At 44.0% G+C, this 19,358-nt stretch overlaps 1 protein-coding gene across 1 annotated transcript in view; it reads right to left on the reverse strand.

Moving 5' to 3' along the window:
• F13A1 (coagulation factor XIII A chain) overlaps nt 1–18,693 on the reverse strand; it is a 61,499-nt gene extending 42,806 nt beyond the window's left edge. The window contains exons 1-3 of the mRNA XM_030512289.1: nt 18,556–18,693; nt 17,455–17,606; nt 11,707–11,895 (exon numbers count right to left, since the gene is read on the reverse strand). Of these exons, the coding sequence (XP_030368149.1) occupies nt 11,707–11,895; nt 17,455–17,605 (340 nt within the window). The 5' untranslated portion in view covers nt 17,606; nt 18,556–18,693. The remainder of the gene's footprint in view (nt 1–11,706; nt 11,896–17,454; nt 17,607–18,555) is intronic.
• Nucleotides 18,694–19,358: the final 665 nt, after the last annotated feature.

Here is a 19,358-nt window from a genome sequence, read left to right on the forward strand (position 1 = left end):
CAGCCTGTGCAAGACACCCCCACCCATCTCGCTCCAACAAGCCTCAGTCTCACTGGCTCAGGTACTGCCAGGGGTGTAGCCTTGGCAGCACGAGTAGGGGCCTATCCCAGGCTTTCCTTACTCACCACTCTTTATCCTACTGCAGCAAGCTGTGTTCCAGCTTGCTCCTTGCCTTGTTGTCAGCTACACTGCTGGTAAGTTTATGTAAGAATTCCTTCCCCAGCTTAGATGCACCCACCACCCTCGTCACTAGCACACAAGTGCCCACTGGGGCACAGATATCAACTCTGGGACCCTTTAGCAGAGCAGAACCTTGTTCTTCTCACTGCATTACTGTGCTAAGAAGCAGAGACCAAGCACTCTTTCATGCAAGTCCACACAGATGGAGGAAAGCCAAGTCAGTCCACCAGCAGATACCCAACGCTAGTTCCTCCCAAGCGTCCATTTCTCATGGACAGTGAGGGAACCAACTGTGGACACCAATAGTATAAATGAAGACATCTGGCCTGGATAGCCAAACTTTGTCTGCAAGCAATGTGTCCCAAAGTATGACATACCTCCGAAGTACTTCACGTGATAGTCTACCTCATAGTAAGAGAAATCATATCTCAGAGAAGCCTGTTTTACTCTGCCAACTATAAAAAGCATCTAGACAGATAGGCTACATGTGAAAGTGTACACTGCCAGGATTCAAAGTTGTGTGAGGTTCCACCCTTTGAGCGTGAGGTAGAGCCAAACTTGATCTGGAAGCCAACCAGCAGTGTAGACAGAAAAGACACTTGTGAGAAGGCTGAGTTCCTTATCTCATTCTCAAATCTATTCTTCATTCCATATTTTAGGCTGAAAATCAGACTCATTCAAAAATAGGGTAATGAAACACAACGATGGCAGAGAGACAGACTTCTATATTTTTCATTCCTACTATTTAAGAACTTCAAAATTAAACTCACAAGGGCGTTGATTTTCCTGCTTGCTTTTTTTTATACAACTGATTTAAAGATAATCCCGGATCTGAACACTGATACATTCTGGGAAAGGACAACTCCAGCTTTGAATCTGAAGCTTGTGAGCTGCCACAATATCTGTGTTTCTGAGAAATCTGGGGCTGCTGTGTTTCATCTGAGAGATTATTCAGTGCATGTGAATTTCCCTTTTGCAGATGTTCAGTTCACATAAATAGCTCGCTTTGCCCTGTTGGCCAGGGGTGCTGTAACCCATGAAACTCATTCAGATCAGCAAGGGAAGCAACAAAAGGCAAAGAACTACAAAAGAAAAAAGGAGTAGAATAAGAGCAAAATCAATGAAAACACTAGAAGATAAAGCACTGGATGCTTCGAATATAAGCCATCAAAGAAAAGCCAGTCTAGAGAGAAGAGCCTATAGAGGTAGCAGAGATGAGAGTCTTGTGCCCGCTAACAATTGCGATCTAAGATCTGAACATATTCTTGTTCTTTGTAGTGCAACTGGGTATGACCTAGCTTGCCTCTACAGTTGATATTTTACTTCTAGTTTTGACATAATTGTTTTTTTAAAAAAAGCAGTCCACTCAAACAAAGCAGCAGAGCAAACCAAGTAATTGAACTGACATGCTTGAAAACCATTAACAAGTGCTACTTTTAAGAATATCTCCCTTCCCTCCTTCAGAATGGTGGGAGGGGGGGAGCGATTTCTATTTTGACGTGGTTAGAAACTGACATTGATATCTTCACTGGAAGCTGCATGTTGGTGTAGGAGCCTACGGGGGACAGAAGGAGCTGTGCTGTGGCGGGGGCTTTGCACCACTATGTCATGTACATCACATGCACCCGTGGGGAGGCTGCAGAATCACTCCCCAGTAAATCTGTCTGTAGGAACAAGGTAGGATCTCAAAGACGCAATGAAGCCTTTGCAAAACATCCTTGTGGAAACCCTGCCACTGACACCACATAGTAGGCTTGGCAAAGTACCAAGCCTCACTTTTCTGAAACCTCAACATGCAGAACTCCATTTGCCCTTCCAAACAGAGGTCCCTGTTGCATGCAAAGCCACAAGACACCCTAATATACTGTTTCTTGACAAGAGAGCACAGGTAGCTGCTGCAGAGGAGTATGCAAGGTCCTTTCAGCCCAGAGCTTGTGCATGCCTCACACAGCTGCTCCCATGCAGTAAGAGAAAGGCCAATGCAGGCCTTGCTTGCTCACCCATGAGCAAGACCACCTTGCTCACCCGTGAGAAGATGCAAGGTATTGCCTGCACCCCTGCAGACATAGCAGGACACCAGGGAAAAAATATCCTAGAAGTCAGAATAATTTGCAGATGTTATAAACAGTAAACACAAGAGAACAGTGCTTGCTTCTGACAGATGAGCAGGGTTTGGTGCTCCCGTATGTTCACATAAATCCTGAACACATAAGGAAGTCTGAGAAGATGGGCAGAGCCCTCAAGAACACAGTGAGCAATTTCCAATGTTTCCTTTGAAAAGAGGACAGGTTCCCTAGTTTTCTGAAACAAAAACTGAAGGCAAATGGAAGAGCAAGGGAATTGTTGCTTCTGACAGGAGCTTGTGGAGCTGAATCGTAATCATACATCTAGACACCTGACAGCATCAGCCACACTTGTATCATATACACACATCTGTTGTCTTGATACTAGAGTGCTATAGAGCTGAGTAAATTTGGCATTACATGGTAAGGTTGCTGGCAAAAGAATCCTTACATAGGTTCAGTACTATGTTTATCAACATCGTACGGAAGTCCTCTTAGGATGGCTTGGCTGTTTGATTTTTATCTACATCTTAAGCACACATTTCCAGCTCCAGTGGAAAAGTAGGACCAACTTTGGCTCATAGCTGGGATGTCTGTAATGTCAGCCCTTTCTCAGAAGGGTTAACATCCAGTGATGATTTCATTCTCTGGGTTAATCTTTAAGCAAGAATATTCAATGTTATCCAAAGACTTATTACTAAGAGCTTGGGAATGTCTGGCAGAGCACTCTCTGCAGGGTCTCTGGTGCTAACCCAACCTGTAGAGAGGCAGGAGGAATGTTTGGGTACATGTCAGGACCAGGAGCCACGTAGACAAGATAAACTCTTTTTATGCTGACGGGAGGGTGCTTCTGCCAGCAGCATCAGCTGGCTCAGGATCTTTCCTACTCTGATTTGCTCCAGGAGTTGGCAGCCTGAACCACTCTCCACAGCCAGTTCTTTGTGGTTGCTTTACTCCCTGATGCTCACGTGTGCTTTGGGTGTAGGAGGCCCTGGCCCTCAGACGAGGACATTTCACAGCCAGTTGCTCTGTGAAAGAGAATTGCTGTGTGACATCACACTGTTGGGATGTTCCTGTCTGCTCTAGCAGCACATGGAAATTGGAAAATCCAGCCTGAGAACTCAGAAAGCCTGGAGGTTGCTGCACTGTTACTGTTAGAAATCATAACGTTTGATTAACAGAAGTTTGATCAAGTTTTAATCAATATATATATATAGTATTTAGTCTCACTGATTTGGTTGATTTGTGTTTTGTTAAGTTTGTTACTAGGTCAAAAAAGCCTAGTATCTAGGATGTGGACGTAGATGTATGAAACTATTCAAGCGATATCCTTATAAGGTGGTGGTTTGGTAGGAACAGTACTTTAAAGATTATTCAAGTAGAACTTTTAATTGTGTTGAGAAACAGAGTTGTACACTAAGAACCAATCAAGGAGAGAGAGAAGAATATTGGCGCAAGCACAATCGTTGGGATTTATCCAGGACTCTAAAAGGTAAAAAGGACATAGCGAGGAAGACGTCTTACTTCATCTGAGGAAGACTACTTACTTCATCCTGACGACCACCAGAAGGGGGCTGTGCAAGCGCAGAAACAACTGATGATGTAATCAGGAGATGATGCAATTTATAAATACATATGTATGAGAGGAGGATGTAACCTGTTGAATATACATTAGATTGTGAAATCTCAGTAGGATAAATTGCGGGCGCGTTGTGACGGTCTTTGGAACCAGATTTGGGTGGGTACCCCTGGTTCCCGGGGCCTCGAAATAAAGCACCACATATAACCTCCTTAGAGTGGTTATGTGTTCTTCTCTCAGCTAACATTACCACCAGGCAAAGGATGAATTTTTTGTAGGCTCCTTTTGCAGATTAGGAGGTATCAGGCACTAAATGGGGGCTGCTGACTGCCCTGCCTTCAAGGCAGGAGAGAATTCAGTGACCCTCCTTCTTTAAGGGCCTCCCACTCTCTGCTTTCAATGCTAGGTACTGAGCTGTAATATTGCCAGAAGACACCGTCTTTACAGAAACCTCCCTTGTACAGGAGGTTTAATGGCACAAACATATCTATTTCCACTGCTGCACAGTGCACAGACCTGCAAAATTTTGGTGCTTCTTTCTTATCTTTTTTTATACCACCTTGGTTTCTGTAGCTGTGCAAGTTGGGCTCCTAAAAGTCCTGCTCAGTTCAGTTGCAACTCAGCTCGGCAACTCCTGGGGTTTCCAGGCACCCAGGAAAAGAGGACCTGTCTTATAATATAGCTGCTGCCACTATTAAAGGAGCTCAGGTCTCCCACAGTGCTGCATCACAAGGCTTTGAAAGTAAACAAATGAGAGTGAAGGTCTACATGGTGAAATGCACCATGACTGAAGCATGTGTGGATGGGGGCATGTATGGGATGCCCCCTGTCACACACGCACACTTTACAGGGGCAAAAGGCAGAGTGCAGTGTTTATTAAAGCTTGCCAAAGCCCATTTATGCAGCAGCAAAAGAATGAGCCATCTGAAACACAGAACTGTGGTCACACACATGAAAAGTGAGTTATTTTTAACATATGCCTTAGCTCCTTAGCATGTCAGCTCTGGGCCTGTCAGGCATGGAGGCAAGCTGTGTTTAATTTTGGGTAAAATTGCCACACCACAGAGGGATTTACAGCAACAGAGGGAGAATAAGAGATAGGTACAGCAAGTTCAGCAAGAAAAACACAAGCGCTCCTCCTCCAGTTACCCCATTCTGCTGCTGTTCCTTACAAGTTACTAATAGGGACTAGGGCTTGCTCAGATGATATTCATCATCCTCCTCCCCTGCCCAGTACCTGGAAGCCCATATCTCCACCTAGTTTAGTTTTCCCTTTGATCCCCAGCGAATATATACATTGTCCTGTGTGTGCGTGTGAATTAGTGCTGTGCTGTTAGCACAACCAGTGGAGGCACTGATGGGTGCTCTTGTATAGGCCCGTCTACTCACAAGTGAGTAGATGTTTTACTTCCAACAGGGCGGAGGCAAAATTTGATAGGACAGAGATTAGAGATACAGTGAGCTTCAGAGGACATTTCCCCCCTGATGGAAGTAAGATACCGCAGAAGACAGGAAGGTGAACAAAGCTATTTCTCAATAGTCTTTTTAGGAACCCTCTTTAGATTGTTTTTTAAAGGAGTTGAGGAATCTATCTCCCTTTGTGACATACATTATACACAGTAATGTTAACAATTTTCCTCATAGGTTCATTTGTCTTACCTAGATACACACTTTCATACAAACGGTAAAGAATCTATATAAGTGCCAGCCCTGGAAGTATAAGAATTGTGAAGATTAATAAATAAATTTGAGCTGGAAGCCACAAGTACAGTAGCTGTGTAGCAGAGGTAAGCCTTATCGTAGCAAGCAATCCAGGAATGGGTGTTAGCATACTGGGACTATGCCTTATTAATCACCAGAAATAACTACAACAAATGTCAAAAGAGGAAAAAGGAAAAAGGAATAAGGGAAAAGGAGGAGAAGAGAAGTAAGAAAGACGGAAGAGAAAAAACAGGGAAAAGTAAAACAAAGACAAAACAAACAAGAAGGAGAGGCAAATTTTTGTAAAAGAACCCCAGTAGTGTCTTTAAGACATTGCTTTAATATCACCTTTGGGTTCCTCCCACCCTCAAATTCCACTGCCTTCAGAAGTGCTACATACAAATTTGGAAATCTAGGAAACTCAAATATCTTGAAATATTTTTTGCTTATGGCTCCAGTTAGGAATCCTTAACATCTGACCACTCAGTCCCAGGAGTGAATGTTTCTAGGACTTTACAGTTCTAAAACACACATTGGAGTCATGCACCTTAGCTATTAAAGTCATTAAAAAACAGTGGTAGATTTTATGTACCACTTGCTGCTGCTGTAGCAGTACAAAAGGAGAACATAATAAAGATTTCTTTGCATGAAATACTGCATTCATGGAATATTTTGAGGGACTCTGTCCTCTCTGCTCCTCTGGGGCATGGTTGGGAATTCCAGAGGGAAGGTAAAAATACCCCAATGAATTTGTTCAGAAAGTGGAGAGGTTTGTTCTATTCTAAGAGCTGGCAAACAGGTTTCTTCTCTATCTGCAGTCAATCTGTAAGAAATGTGTTCCACTGCTAATAAATTACTCTTTCTCCTTCCAAATGGGACACCGTGTTTAGACCATCAGGTATTTCTGTATCTTTGTTCAAATTTTGTAGTTCTTTGTTAAACAGAGACCCAAATTGCTCCAAGCCTAAATGCTAAATAGTCAGTTTAGCAGTGATAAATAATCAGTTTAGAGGGTGATCTAATAAACCCTCAGCATTGTGTTATGTACCACAGAGTCTGACCCCAGCACCAGAGTCAGTTGATCTTGTATAATGCAAAGAAGGCTCCTAAAAAAAAACCAAGATCCAGCATTTTCCAATGAGCAACTTTGCCCCAGAGGCAGAACTCAGCCTGACATCCCATCCAAGGTGCTGGGGGACACCTCATGTCTCAGCCACTCCGTTAGCTACCAGCTGCCCTGCTCCAGAGCTGCTAAGGAGGACAGGTGGCAGCAGGGCAGCAATACTTCCCACTAAGACAGATTTACTGCCTGACAAAGGGAACGAAACCTCAACCCTCCTGGAACAACCCATGTCCCAGTACTGCTGTGAAATTAGGGAAAGGCTGTGGACACTATAGGACAGTATGAGGAGCTCCACTGATTCTGGCCTGGGTGTCTTGAATAGGACACTTTGTTATTTCCTTGTACTCAGATGCCCGTCTGACTATAAGTGGGATTTCAGTGTCACCTAAATAAGCCATATGGGATCAGCTCTAGCATCTTTGTGTTCTTAGCAGCTTTCATGTGTTTATAACTATTCCTCTGGAGCAGGAGGCCTGGGATGACTGTAGAAAAAGGAACAGTAAGCCTCTGCTCTCATCTCAGGCCAAAAGCCAATGATTTATAGAAGCCTGAGGAGTGCATATTAGTGGGTGCATGAGTGTCCAAGCATGCACATGTGTGGAAAGGTGATAGTAGCCTGGAGGACTGGGATTTATGACCGTTGCAGAAGTGTGCCAATGGATAAAACATTCATAATAATATTTAGGACTAGACCAATATATATGGATTTATGAAGCCATTTAAAGAAAATACAAATAGACAACAATTTATGAGGACGTGGGGAAATATATCATTAGAGTAAGGATGCACCATATAAATTCATCAGCCACTCTAGGATTTACTGCCATGTACAGGAAACTACTACTAAAAGTAAGTCTGAAGGCCATATAAGCCCATCTAATCATGTATCTGCTTTTCAGAGAAATCACTGACAGTGCAGCAGTGACTGTGGAAACTTTGCAGCACTCCGGCCAAACTGGCTGCCCCAGGTGTGGGAGCCATGCTCAGCCAGACTGACCCCCATGCAGGGGAAAGCCAAGAGCAGCACAAAGTATCCCCATCACCAGAAAGGCAGTAGTCAGGAGATATCAAGCTGGGTGAAGGGGTCATTGGCTCCTCCAGGCCCCCTTGGTACTCCAAGCAAACTGAAATTGTTCCCGGTGTGGAGAATTGGATGTAAGCACAGCATTTACACTTCTCTTCTAGCTCTTTCATCTCAACCCCAGGCCAATAAAATGAGTATTTCCCAAGGAGTGGTGCTCACCTTTCCTCTCATTAAAGCCAGGAAATGGGTTGCGAGAAAGGAAATATGTGGTGATGGAGCAGCTCCCAAACCACAGGTACTGATGCAGGGCTGCAGTCCAGCACAAGAACTGGTGTAACATCCCATTACTCTTTATAAATGATATTTTTCCATGTGGATTTTTTGGCACATTCGTTGTTTTCCACACTTTGGCAGACAAGTATGGTCCTAATTTACTGAAGCATTATGTGCGAAACTGAATTATAATAATTCACATGTTAGCACTTCAGCCAGTTTCACCAGTAATGACTCTATGGAAAACAGTCTGTTAAAGCAAAACCTACTTTAGTCATAAGGAACCATCCCAGAAGAATATCAATAAAAGTGGTTTTCAAGAGAGTAAGGTGACATAGTTACACACACGTATATATATTTGTTTATACAATTTAGCCTGTGAATTCTAGACTCTGTGTGAATGGTCTTTAAATGGACTGTGGATTAAAAAAGATTCTTACTAAAGATTGTTCTGTGAATGTCTTAGATCTAGTTTCACATGATGCAAGAAGCATTTGTTCCAGGTACCCTTGATTCATTATCAATTAGAAGGATTAAGCAGTCTCTACTTGCTTTACTTGCTTCATTAATCATCTTTTTAATGATGCAAAAGAAGTAAAAATAGGAGCAAAAAGAGAGAAGTAAAACTGAATTTTAGGGAGTAAAGGAAATAGAATATTTCTGCACAAAGACAGGATCAAGTCATTACCATTGTCACATTTTTCAGGAGCAAAATTAGTCTTTAATGGATAAAAATTCTGTGATGGATAAACATCAATGCTGGGAAATTTCCAGTGCTGGGAACTAATAATTTCTGAATAGCTTTTTGTGGTTCTGTTGTATAAACAGCCCTCACTGTAGGAACTGCCCTGCAAAAAGAGAGGTTGAGATTTCCCAGCTCTAACTGAATTCCCAGGAGCCAAGGCCAGCCGTCTCTACCAAAAGTGTCTTTGTACCTTATGAGAATAGCACTTTAGAACACCCGGAAGATTCTACAACTCTGGACACACTGCTTGGGGTAACATCCCCACCCTTGGAGATACTCAAAACCTGTCCCTAGGGCAAGCTCCTGGGCAGCTGGAGCAACCTGGACCTGCTTTGAGCAAGGACTTGGTCATGAGATCCCTGAAGGTCCCTCCAACCTAGGTTATTCCGCAGTTCTACTGCACTGTTTGAAATACACTGCTCAGGCACACAGGGAGCTCCTTGGAAAGGTCATTTTACAACAACCCGCCAATATTTCTGTGTGTGAATACACACACCACTTCAACCTCTCAAACTCAGCACTTTTCTGGGAGGTATACCCCTTATTTCACTGCTAAAAGCTTCTCTGAGCTCAAGCTGCCTCTGCTATATGGCTGTTGTCTGAGCCAGTCCCTAAGCGATGCTTCTACCTGACAGTACCAAAGGGCAGGATTCACCTCCCCTGTCTTGGTGATCTTAAAAGTCAGAGGCTGGTCTATGGGGAAAGAGTCAACAGAGGAACTAAAAAAACATCCAGAAGACAGTTCATCCATCCCATGCCAACACAGCAAGGCTAAACTGCCACCTGGAGGTACTTGCCTCCCTCTTCTGCTTACAGAGGCAGTCTAGGCAACAGCTTTTGGACTGGGCTCTGGCTTTCAGGCAGCTGGCGTTACGAGAGGTGCATACCAGCTCTTCAGGCAGATGAACAGAAAAAACCTAGATGAAAATGGCCATATGTCCCCATGACAGAAGGTTTGAGAGCACAGCACTGAAACCTTGAGTGCTCAGTGCCCTTTCCTAAGTATAAGAAGTCCCCTCATTCTCTTCTTCAGGGCATTAAACATTGAACTTGCCACTAGAAGGAGATGTAGCAAGAGTCAAGCAGATCGTCTCCAAATAATTTCCTTCTCCTTTGTGGAATGTTTCTGCTTTGCTTTCTACTGCTAGCCTCTGAGATCAGATGTACTGTGTTTTCACCACATGTGCATGAAGAAAAAACATTTGTGGAGCACTGAGAATTAACCAGTTCCTAGAAAAGGAGCTTGAACATCTCTTCTCCCAGTTGAATCTCTGTGAGCTAAATTCCTTGTAGCAAGAGGGCAGTGGTGCTCACAGAAGCAGACACTTAAAAAGCAGGGAAGAGCAATTTCACTGTATATTGTCCTGTATACGCAGCACTTCCCTGCAACAGATTGCCGGCCACCACACACAGGACACCAGCATTACCATTCCCATTTCACAGGAAGGACAGCGACACTGAAGAATGGGAAGGGGAAGTCAGTCACAGACTCAGGGCTAATCATTCAGAACTGAGTTTGTTGCAAAGTCTCCCCTGGGTTGGGCTGTGTTTTACCCCGTTCCTATTGTGGCTGAGGATGAGGGGATTTTTATCCATGCTTGGAGATTCAAGGTACAAACCCCATACAGGTGTGTTAGGAAAGAGCAACAGGAAAATAACTGAATATGTTCCCTTAAGTGGACTGCGCTACGTTAAAACAAGTGTTAAATTTCTTCTTCCAGTATAGAATAACTGAGTAAAACGAATGCAAACTGCACACAATGCAATAAAAAACAAATGTACCATTTTCCACTTCTTCTTGATACAGCTGTTTGTTTTAAACATATAAAGATTAAGGGAACAGTCTTGAATTTAATTAAATCCCCAAAGAACTAATGATATTTATGCATATTAAATTTTTAAAGGCACTGCTGGCTGTTCAGCCAATCATTCACTGGACTGTCATAACATGCCTCCCAACCCTAATTTAAATTAGAAAGAAGAGAACCATGAAAAAAAAAAAATGTGCAGACAGTAACCTTTTCATTGCACATATGTTTAAGAGATAAACGCCCATCTAGCTTTAAAAGGCAACAAATCTAATAAATGGCCACATCATCATAATTCAGCAGTGGGAAAAAAAATCAATGTTACAAATTTCGGAACTGCATCTCTCAGGAAAGTAAATTAAAACATCAATTCAAACCTACTTTAAAGAGTTCATAAGGGCAACATTGGTGTCTTAACATAGAAACTCCCAGATAATTCTAGATGAAGCTGGGGCTTTCCCAGAGCTGTCATGTAGGGAGCGGCATTTGGTGCGGCCATCTTTGGAGCACAGCAGAAATATTCTCTCCATCACTTGTTTTTTCCCCTTCCCTAGTCCTGTAGCTTCATAAGCTAACAGGTACATTAGGGCCTGTTGAAAATCCCTCAGTGAGAGGAAAAATGCTTTCTTGCCCTTTTTGCAGTAAAACAAGAAAGCCTATGATGCGGCCCTGAGTAAGTCTCTGGCCCAAAGCTACAATCTCTGAACCTTCTCCGTTGTTACCAAGTTGGCTGTAAATGCAGGTGCAAAGTAGCAGGGCTTCCTATTCTTCCACTCTGTGTAATTTCCCTGCCTTGCGTACTCAACATTTTGTTATCCCAACTCGTACATAATCATCTCTCCCACCTGAAAAAACAGACTCCTCCTCCATACATCTCCTGAACACCAATAAAAGATGTTTTCTGTTCCACCTGCTTATCAGCATTGACATACAGCATTAACCAGAGGTAAGTCTGAAAGCCCAATGAAGTACAGCTTCTTGTTAAACAGAAAGCCCCAAATACTGCTTCTGCTTCTCTCACAAGCATTTCTGCTGATTTTCTTGCTTAAGGATTCAGACCCTATTTAGAAAAGCACTTCCTTGCCTGTGGTTAGGCCTGGTTTTATGGTTTATCAATTGTGAGAGCAATTAACTACTGCTGTGTTCCTGTTTATGAGAGACTCTTCAACCCTACTTTGCTGATACGACACAGCCTTTGCCAGGCACTTACCTATCAAATACTCCAGCCAGAATTGGTCTGTCTCTGGCCTGTAGGGTCGGTTGAAGTCAATCTGGATTTGGAAAATCTGTCCCCGACGCACTATCAGCTTGGGGCTGTAGTACTTGTCGGTGTGGTGCTGCTGTTTGTTGATCTCATGGGGCTCCTTGAACATATGAATGTCCACAACACGCAGGTAGTCTGCAGAGACATGCAAATGAACAGAGAGGGAAGGAGTCAGTATGTTGGAATGTGTTGATATCAACATCATCAGAGGCCCTGTCCTCCCCCTTCTCAGCGTTGCCTCATCAAGGAACACTGTGTGACAGAGCACACTGGACCTATTTGGGGCTTACATCTTCCTGGGTGAGCTAGAGACTATGGACTGACACTTCTCTGCCTGCCTGCCATTTTCAGAGAGGCTGCAAGGCTTCTAGTGAATGGTTAAAGCAATTGCAGAATGAACAGGTTCCCATGGGTGGAAACCTGAATGTCCCCAAGATGGACATTCCTTTGGCACCAGCTTTCTGCAAGTCTGGGCCTCCTTTTCACGAGTTTACCAGAGCAAGCTGTGGGCCTTGACAGTTGTGCCTTCATGTCTCACTTCTTGTGGCCCTCCATTTGCAAAATGCAAATTCACAGGGGTTTTGTGACATTTAAACACATTAATGTTAGCAAAGCACTAACACTCTCGAGTGCTGAAGAGCCTCAGAGGCAATTAATGATCTCGCATTCAGCTGAGATCTTGGATTGTCTGTATTAAATAAGGTTTTGGTGTACTATATGTGTCTAGACTCAGCTTTTTAGTACACCTCCATTGCTATTAGTGTCTTCTTATGAAAACTAAATATAACATTACAGTATATAATTGCAGCATAGAGTTATAGGCAAACAGCAGTAGGTATCTGTAACATGCATGGGCAAATCTTTGCTCCATTCAAATTAGGGCTGTCTAAAGGGTTGTAGCCTACCACTGCTAGAAGTTAGTCTGTTCAGCTAATAACCAGTGTGGGGTGGCATTGGGATAGCCAAAGGCACTTGCAGTCACCGTGAGCTACATGACTGTACCATACCAGGAATCTTCACAATGGGAGTCTTCACACACAACAAGCAACCACATGAAAACGAAAATGGACATCATTCTTTCGCCTACATGCTTGGGCAGATAGCCACAAAACCTCTGCCAGGATGGCCATTACTGCTCACCACCAGGAGAGAGACAGAAGAGTAAAGCTTGATTTGCAGCTCTCAGCTTGTCTTTCCAGGTGCTGACAGTTAGAAACTAGCTAATTTTTGCATTTTGTACTGATGGCAACAGAGCCAAACTCATGCCTGGCAAAAAGAGGTGCACATTTACAGCAGCTGGTGGAGCTGCGTGTACTCATGATGGTGGTTAATTTGGCCTGTTACTGAGTACACTGTGAGCAGGAATGGTGTGCTCAGGGAATGAGTTGGATATTCAAGTCACCAATGGCTGAATACAACCCATTTCACAGAAGCTCAGACAACAGCTTTGCAAATATTTTTCCTTGAAGGCAGGGAAACACTGCACAGTGGCCAGCTCTGGACAAGCAGCAAAGCAGCTCCCTTTTGGGAGCAGGGATTCTGCAGGGATGCATTCAAGACATCAGCAGGCAGAAGCTCCCCTGGACACCAACATGGTCTGTCTCATGCCTCAACCAAACCACCCAGCCTGGGCTCTGGGCTACAGCTGACAGGAGAGGGAAAAATAAGGGCGGCAGGAGCAGGTTCCACCTGTGCATTGTCCCCATCAGCTGCCTCACCCTGCCCTCTGGGAAACAGAAGGAAAGGGAAATGTCCAAGGACACAGCACAATAAGGATCCTTTCATGGAAAAGTCCTGAACAACTGAACCCCAAACCATCAGCCTCCTGCTAACCTTAACCTGAGGAAAGGCTGGAATACCGTGTTCAATCCTGAGTGAGGCTTGAAGTACCATGGTAATGTTATTGTTATTCTCTGCTCAATTCACCAGGCTTCCAGAGTAACTTCTGTAGAGCCCCACTGCAGCATGGCTGAAGTTCCAGAGATGTTTTTTGAGTGAAACGTTAAATACATTATGCTCAGAAATCATTCTCATTGCCCCTCTGTGAAGTGGAGCATGTCTTTGCCTCTCTCCCTGCAAAACTTACCTATGATCGCTCATAACAATGCTGACAAAGCTCACAATTAAATTATATGAGGCGGGGATTTCCTCTAGGGGGGTAAAGCGGGTGCAGGGGTGAGGCTCTCCCCTTATCTCCCCCAACACCTCCCAGGCTGAAAGCACTGCATGTAAAAGCTGCATGTCTTGGGGCTCTTACTGGGAGAAGCTACCAGCAAGTTTGACTCGACTTCTCCCTCCTTCTGAGAAAGCATACAAATGGAGTTAAGGGTTTGTTGTGTTTTCATCTCATGTTCTGAAATAAAAGGCAATAGTGACCCAGCCCTTCCTTCACATTAACCCCTTCAAGGAACTGCAGAGCTGAGCCACCCTGGGCCATCAGTTCACCATTTGCTACATTTTATCTCAGGACTTACATGGCTCCTGTCAAAACACAGCCATACGCATCTGCGGACAACACATTGCACCTGCACTCAACGTTAGAATGTATATTGAGCTTGCCAGGTGAAGATAACCTGTGACCGAGCCCATGTTAATTATACTAATGGTAATTACAGAGAATAAAACCAAGCAGGGTAATGGGATGTGCTAACACCATCACCAGGGTGCAATCAAAATGAAGGTTCCAGTCTATGCTCATCTGTTTGTGAGGGACAAATGGCCATCGAGGCTTCCCCTTTGAAGTCAAGTTCATATGATGGTTTACCTTAGCCTGGTCTGCTGTTTAGTGCAGACGGGCTTGCTGCATGAGAGGCAGCAGCCTGATGCTTTCTTAAACCTTTTGCAATGTTAAGCTTTCATGAAAATAAATGACTACAAGTTTGAGTTGTTTGTTTGAGTAACAAGAATAGCTTTCAAACATCAGGTTTTCTTGGAGGGCCAGAGAGAAAGGGCTCTGGATTACAAACTCAATAGAGTGAGTTTCCAAAGGAGGTGCCCATCACTCTGCTAACAGGGGAAAGCACGATTCCTTGGTGAGTTGCCAAACTTTGCAAAGGAGGGTGCGTGGGGAGCTTGCAGACTGCGGGGCCGCAGGGCTGTGTCCTCCCACCAAGCGGCTGTAAGCACCAGGCCCACTCATAACACATTGCAGTGAGATGAGCTGGCGAGGAAGAGCCAGGGGGAGGACACAGCACAGGCGTGCTCATGGAGACACAGGCTCCTTGATGAAGAAGCACTCGGGGGCTGCGCGTCCTCCTCACTGAGCACCTCCTCCCGCAAGCAAGCCGGGCTTCAGCAGCAGGCAGCCCACTGACCGGGCTGGGGAGGCAGCAGTCCCTGGCAGCATCCACTGCTCGCTCCGGCTGTGATTCAGCGGAGTAGAAGTGGGTGTCAGCAGCGAGCTAGTCAAGCACAAGGTTTTACCTCATCCTAGAGTAGTAGCTAAAATAGGTCAAATGAATCACACCCTAAAAATGCCTGTTTCTCTCTGTTGGCTGTCAAGGGAAAAGAGGGTGACTAGCTCGGCTGTAGACACCTACACTGCACAGATCGAGGGAAGGATTCAGTTAAATTTAGGAATCTGAATGATGTGAGCCTGGTATGTAACCTGTTATTACGGTCAGTTGGTGGCTGGTTGCTGCAGCCAGCATAGCTGACAGAAGGTTACAGGTCGCCCTGGAAGTGACACCCACTGCCTCTCCGGACAACCTGTGCCTTCACCTCCGCTCACCGGATGGCTCTGTGTTGACTACGATTTGGCACACGTGAAAACAGTGATGTTTAGATGTTTACTGCAGGTGTCCTATCCCACCCCAAGGGCTAGAAAACACCTCAGTTGTAACAGCTGGGATAAAAGCATTTGGATGCTTTGTTCAGTGTGTTATGGCAATGACATACGGCAACCACTACAAAGAATTTGGACAACACAGAAATGTAGAGGTTTGCAGAGGGGGAGGGAGGTGGCACAAGCAGTTCTCTGGAAGGATGTGCTTGTGGCACTAGAGCCCTGTCATACTCTCTTGCTCCTGCTCTGCCTGCACTCACTTTATCCCCCAAGCACAACACTGCAGGTGCTCTGGGCAGGCTCAGCTCCTGAATGTAAGTCCCAGTCTGAGCTCCATTAGGCTATAAACCTGTAATATGGTCTGACAGATGACTTAAGCATCCTGCCCAAAAGAGTGTGTCCAGAGACTGCACTTACATCAGCTGGTGTAAAAGGCTTAGATCACTGCTGATGTGCACTGAGGCAGGAACACTGCTGCTGTCCCTTGCCTTCAGGTCACCCATTGCATGTTGTTGCTACAAGCATTACAGAGCTGAACTGCACAGCAGAGCTGATCTAGCTCTACAAAAAGAGCTTTGCCGTCATACACAAATTTATTTTTCAGTCATACCAGTCCTATAGCCAGGTTTATCCTATGGCCATGCAAACTCTTGCTTTGGACAAGGGCTGTTTTTCTCACCAGCAGCATCACCTTAAGCACATGTTAGGCTCCTGCCTCAACTCACTTGACCTGACATTCCTAAGTTCCCATTGCATTTCTGAAAAGCAAGAGGCTCCCACCCACCAGCACTGCACTTCATTCAAAGCATCATGTGAAGCACATCAAAAAGCAATAGGAATCTTTCTTCTCGTACTGGTGGGCTTTAGCTACAGGCTGCATTCCTTCTAAGGTATCCCACACTTACACATCCCCAGCTTCTGGGAACATATTGGGTTTGAAATGATGTCTAGTCAGGACCTGTACTGCATTACATTTGACAATTTAAACACACATATGTGCCCCAGAGCTACAGGGTTCTTTGAAAAGGTTCAAGCAAAATTTCTACAGTCTTAACATGCCAGTTGGTTTGCTCAGGCATTTTTAAAAAGAAATGCTTTTTAAAGAAAAGAGTGTGTATTAAAATGGGGGTGATGTGTGGTTAAGTGTATTAAAATGGGGGTGATGTGTGGTTAAGGCACATGATTAGGATTACAGAAATAATGCTTTGCAATAGAAATTTGAACTTGTCAATTAAAAGTTCTTTGCCTGTTTCCAAGTGTGTAAAATGCAGTAATTAATGCTTATCTACATTTATTAAGCACTCTTTCAACCCTGAATGAAAAGTCCCATATGAGCATTAAGTATTATTACATCTGGCTAACCTGAGTTGCCACGTTCAACAAGTTCTGCTGTTCATTTCAAATAGGCCAAAAATTAATGTCATTTGGTTGGTGACTCCCTCAGGAGACAACCCTGGTTTCTTTTAAACCAAATCTTACCTATTTTTTTTCAGGTTCACTCCAAAGAATTGTCACTGAGAATGCGGTTTTATTTACCCATCCCCTACAATGATATTGTTTTGTCTCCCCAGTCAAATGATTGAAACACTTTTCACAGGAGGAAAATTAAAAATATGGAGATTCTTTTCAGTTTCACATTCATTTTTACAAGCGAGCTGAACACCTAGCACAATTTTTCCCTGCCAGCCAGCATTGTGCAGTAGTTTCACAGACAGTTTAAGGCCACACAAACCAGAAGGGCCATTAAAAGGAGAGGGTGTTTTTAGCTTGTTTTCTCATGAACAGCAATAAAACCTGTCTGAGATCAAGACATGTAAGGAAAAAAGTGGTTTGATTTTAATTCACAGAGCTGGGCAGAAGTGAGTATGGAAGATGTAAAAATAGACTCATGGTTTAATTTTACACTGTACCTTTTGGATTAAATCCTCTAGGTATCAATCCAAAAGCCTCCATCTCAGGGACCTCATTTTCTTCATCATTGGAGTTGTTTGATGGGATGGCTCTTCTTCCATTCAGAGGAGGTTTCTTCTTTTCCTCGTTGGTGCTCGTTGTTTCAGACATCCTGTATTAAAAAATGTTGTAACACCATGAAAGAAAGGAAGAGTGCAAGGAAAAAGCAAACATGAGCAAGCATGGCACATGTAAGATAGGAGAACCCAGAAACAGTGTGGGGTATCAGAGAGCCACACATTTTTAAACTCACATAAATAAAAACTGAGAGGCAGAAAACATCAGTCTAATGATGGAGCACAGCTCTCTAAGGATTGGAAGGCATTTTGTGTTTGTCAAAACGCGTGAATAAGAGAAGAAGAGGGCCACAAGAAGGAGAGGGAAGCCTAACAGAAGTATTTGCCAAGAAGAAGAAGGCATTAAAAACATCAGGGAGTTTTAGGTGAAAGAACTGGAAAATCATTCACTCTCCCACCCTCCAAAACAGCATTATTGAATCCAAAATAGCAAATTATATTTTCAGAAAGTGCATCACATACTATCTCCCCTAATAAAAATGTCATTCAAAGTTATACTGCAATCATCCCAAATACTACAGCCTACAACAGTCTGTGGATGATTACTGGAGAATTGTATTTTTGTCCCTATGCACACAAACACCCGATATCTAAAGGGCTAACTCCTGCATCTAGAGAATCCACTTTTGAGAGAGAGAGAGAGAGAAAATGGGAAAGAAAAAAAAAAGAGAGAGAGGAGAGAAAAGGGGGGGAGGGAGGAAGAAAAAAGCACTTATCCACTTATTTTCTCTCCCACTAACGACCTTAAGGGAATTCTCAGATGTAGGCTGATCAGAGACTTCTCTTTGAGCTAGTCAAAACTGCTTTCGCATCTATTTCAGTGTAAGAATGTAGCAATGAAAAAGCCATGCCACCCTTCTAAGAAAATATTCATGGATGAGAACTCAACTTCTTCCCAAAGCTCCTGAAAACAGCAGTTCAAAATGTGGCAATTATTTAATAGCAGTAAGCTCCTAAAGGAAGTTTTTTAGTTAGCAAGGGTACCTTATTTTCAGATAGTCTTTTTTTGTCCCTTCTCCCTTGCAGAATTTCTGAAGTGCAATAGAAGCCTGGAAAAAAGTTGGGGGCTTTTAAGTAACCTCTGTATATCCTCCTCCCTCCTGTTGCAATAGGACAGTGCTGAAAGGGCTGCCAAGCCCTCCCCCCCCACACCACCTCTGAGGATCTGCCACCGCTGCTGGCACGTCTTTGCTTACTCCCTCCCTCTCCCTGCCTGTCTTACCCCAGCCCTGCTCACCAGGAGCATTTCAAAGCATTTGGGCTAAGGAAACATCTTGGGCACTGAGGTTTCAGTTCTTAGACAGACTAGAACTGCTCATGGCACAAGGGCATAGGAAGTGGAAGTCTGGAGGGGGTTTTCTCAGGGACATAGCCCAAGAAGCCATGCTCACCATATTACTGGTTTTTAATGGTGTCTCTACCTCAGGCTGCCTGCAGTGCAACTTCAAGTGCTGGTTTTCATTGCACTCCCAGGCAGACAACAGTGATGGTTCCCCTTCCTGGTGCCTCACGGCAGTCCTTTCAGAGGACTGTGAGGCACACGGACATGGAGAGCTCATTGGTGGCCCGACAGAGAGGACCTTTTTCTTGAGGCCCTGTGCAGTTCAAGAGAGTGAAGGTATTTTGCACCAAACAAATATGTTTAAGATAAATGACCTTCAGGTCTTGCCCACAATAAAATGTGCATCACAGAATAACTGGAATCTGGAGCAGTCTGGTGGAAACATTTTAGTTCCACCTCAACTTAGTTCAGTTCCACTAAGCTCTAAGATAACTGGGGACTGTGT

This window comes from Strigops habroptila, chromosome 1 (assembly GCF_004027225.2).
Source record: "Strigops habroptila isolate Jane chromosome 1, bStrHab1.2.pri, whole genome shotgun sequence".
NCBI lineage: Eukaryota > Metazoa > Chordata > Aves > Psittaciformes > Psittacidae > Strigops > Strigops habroptila.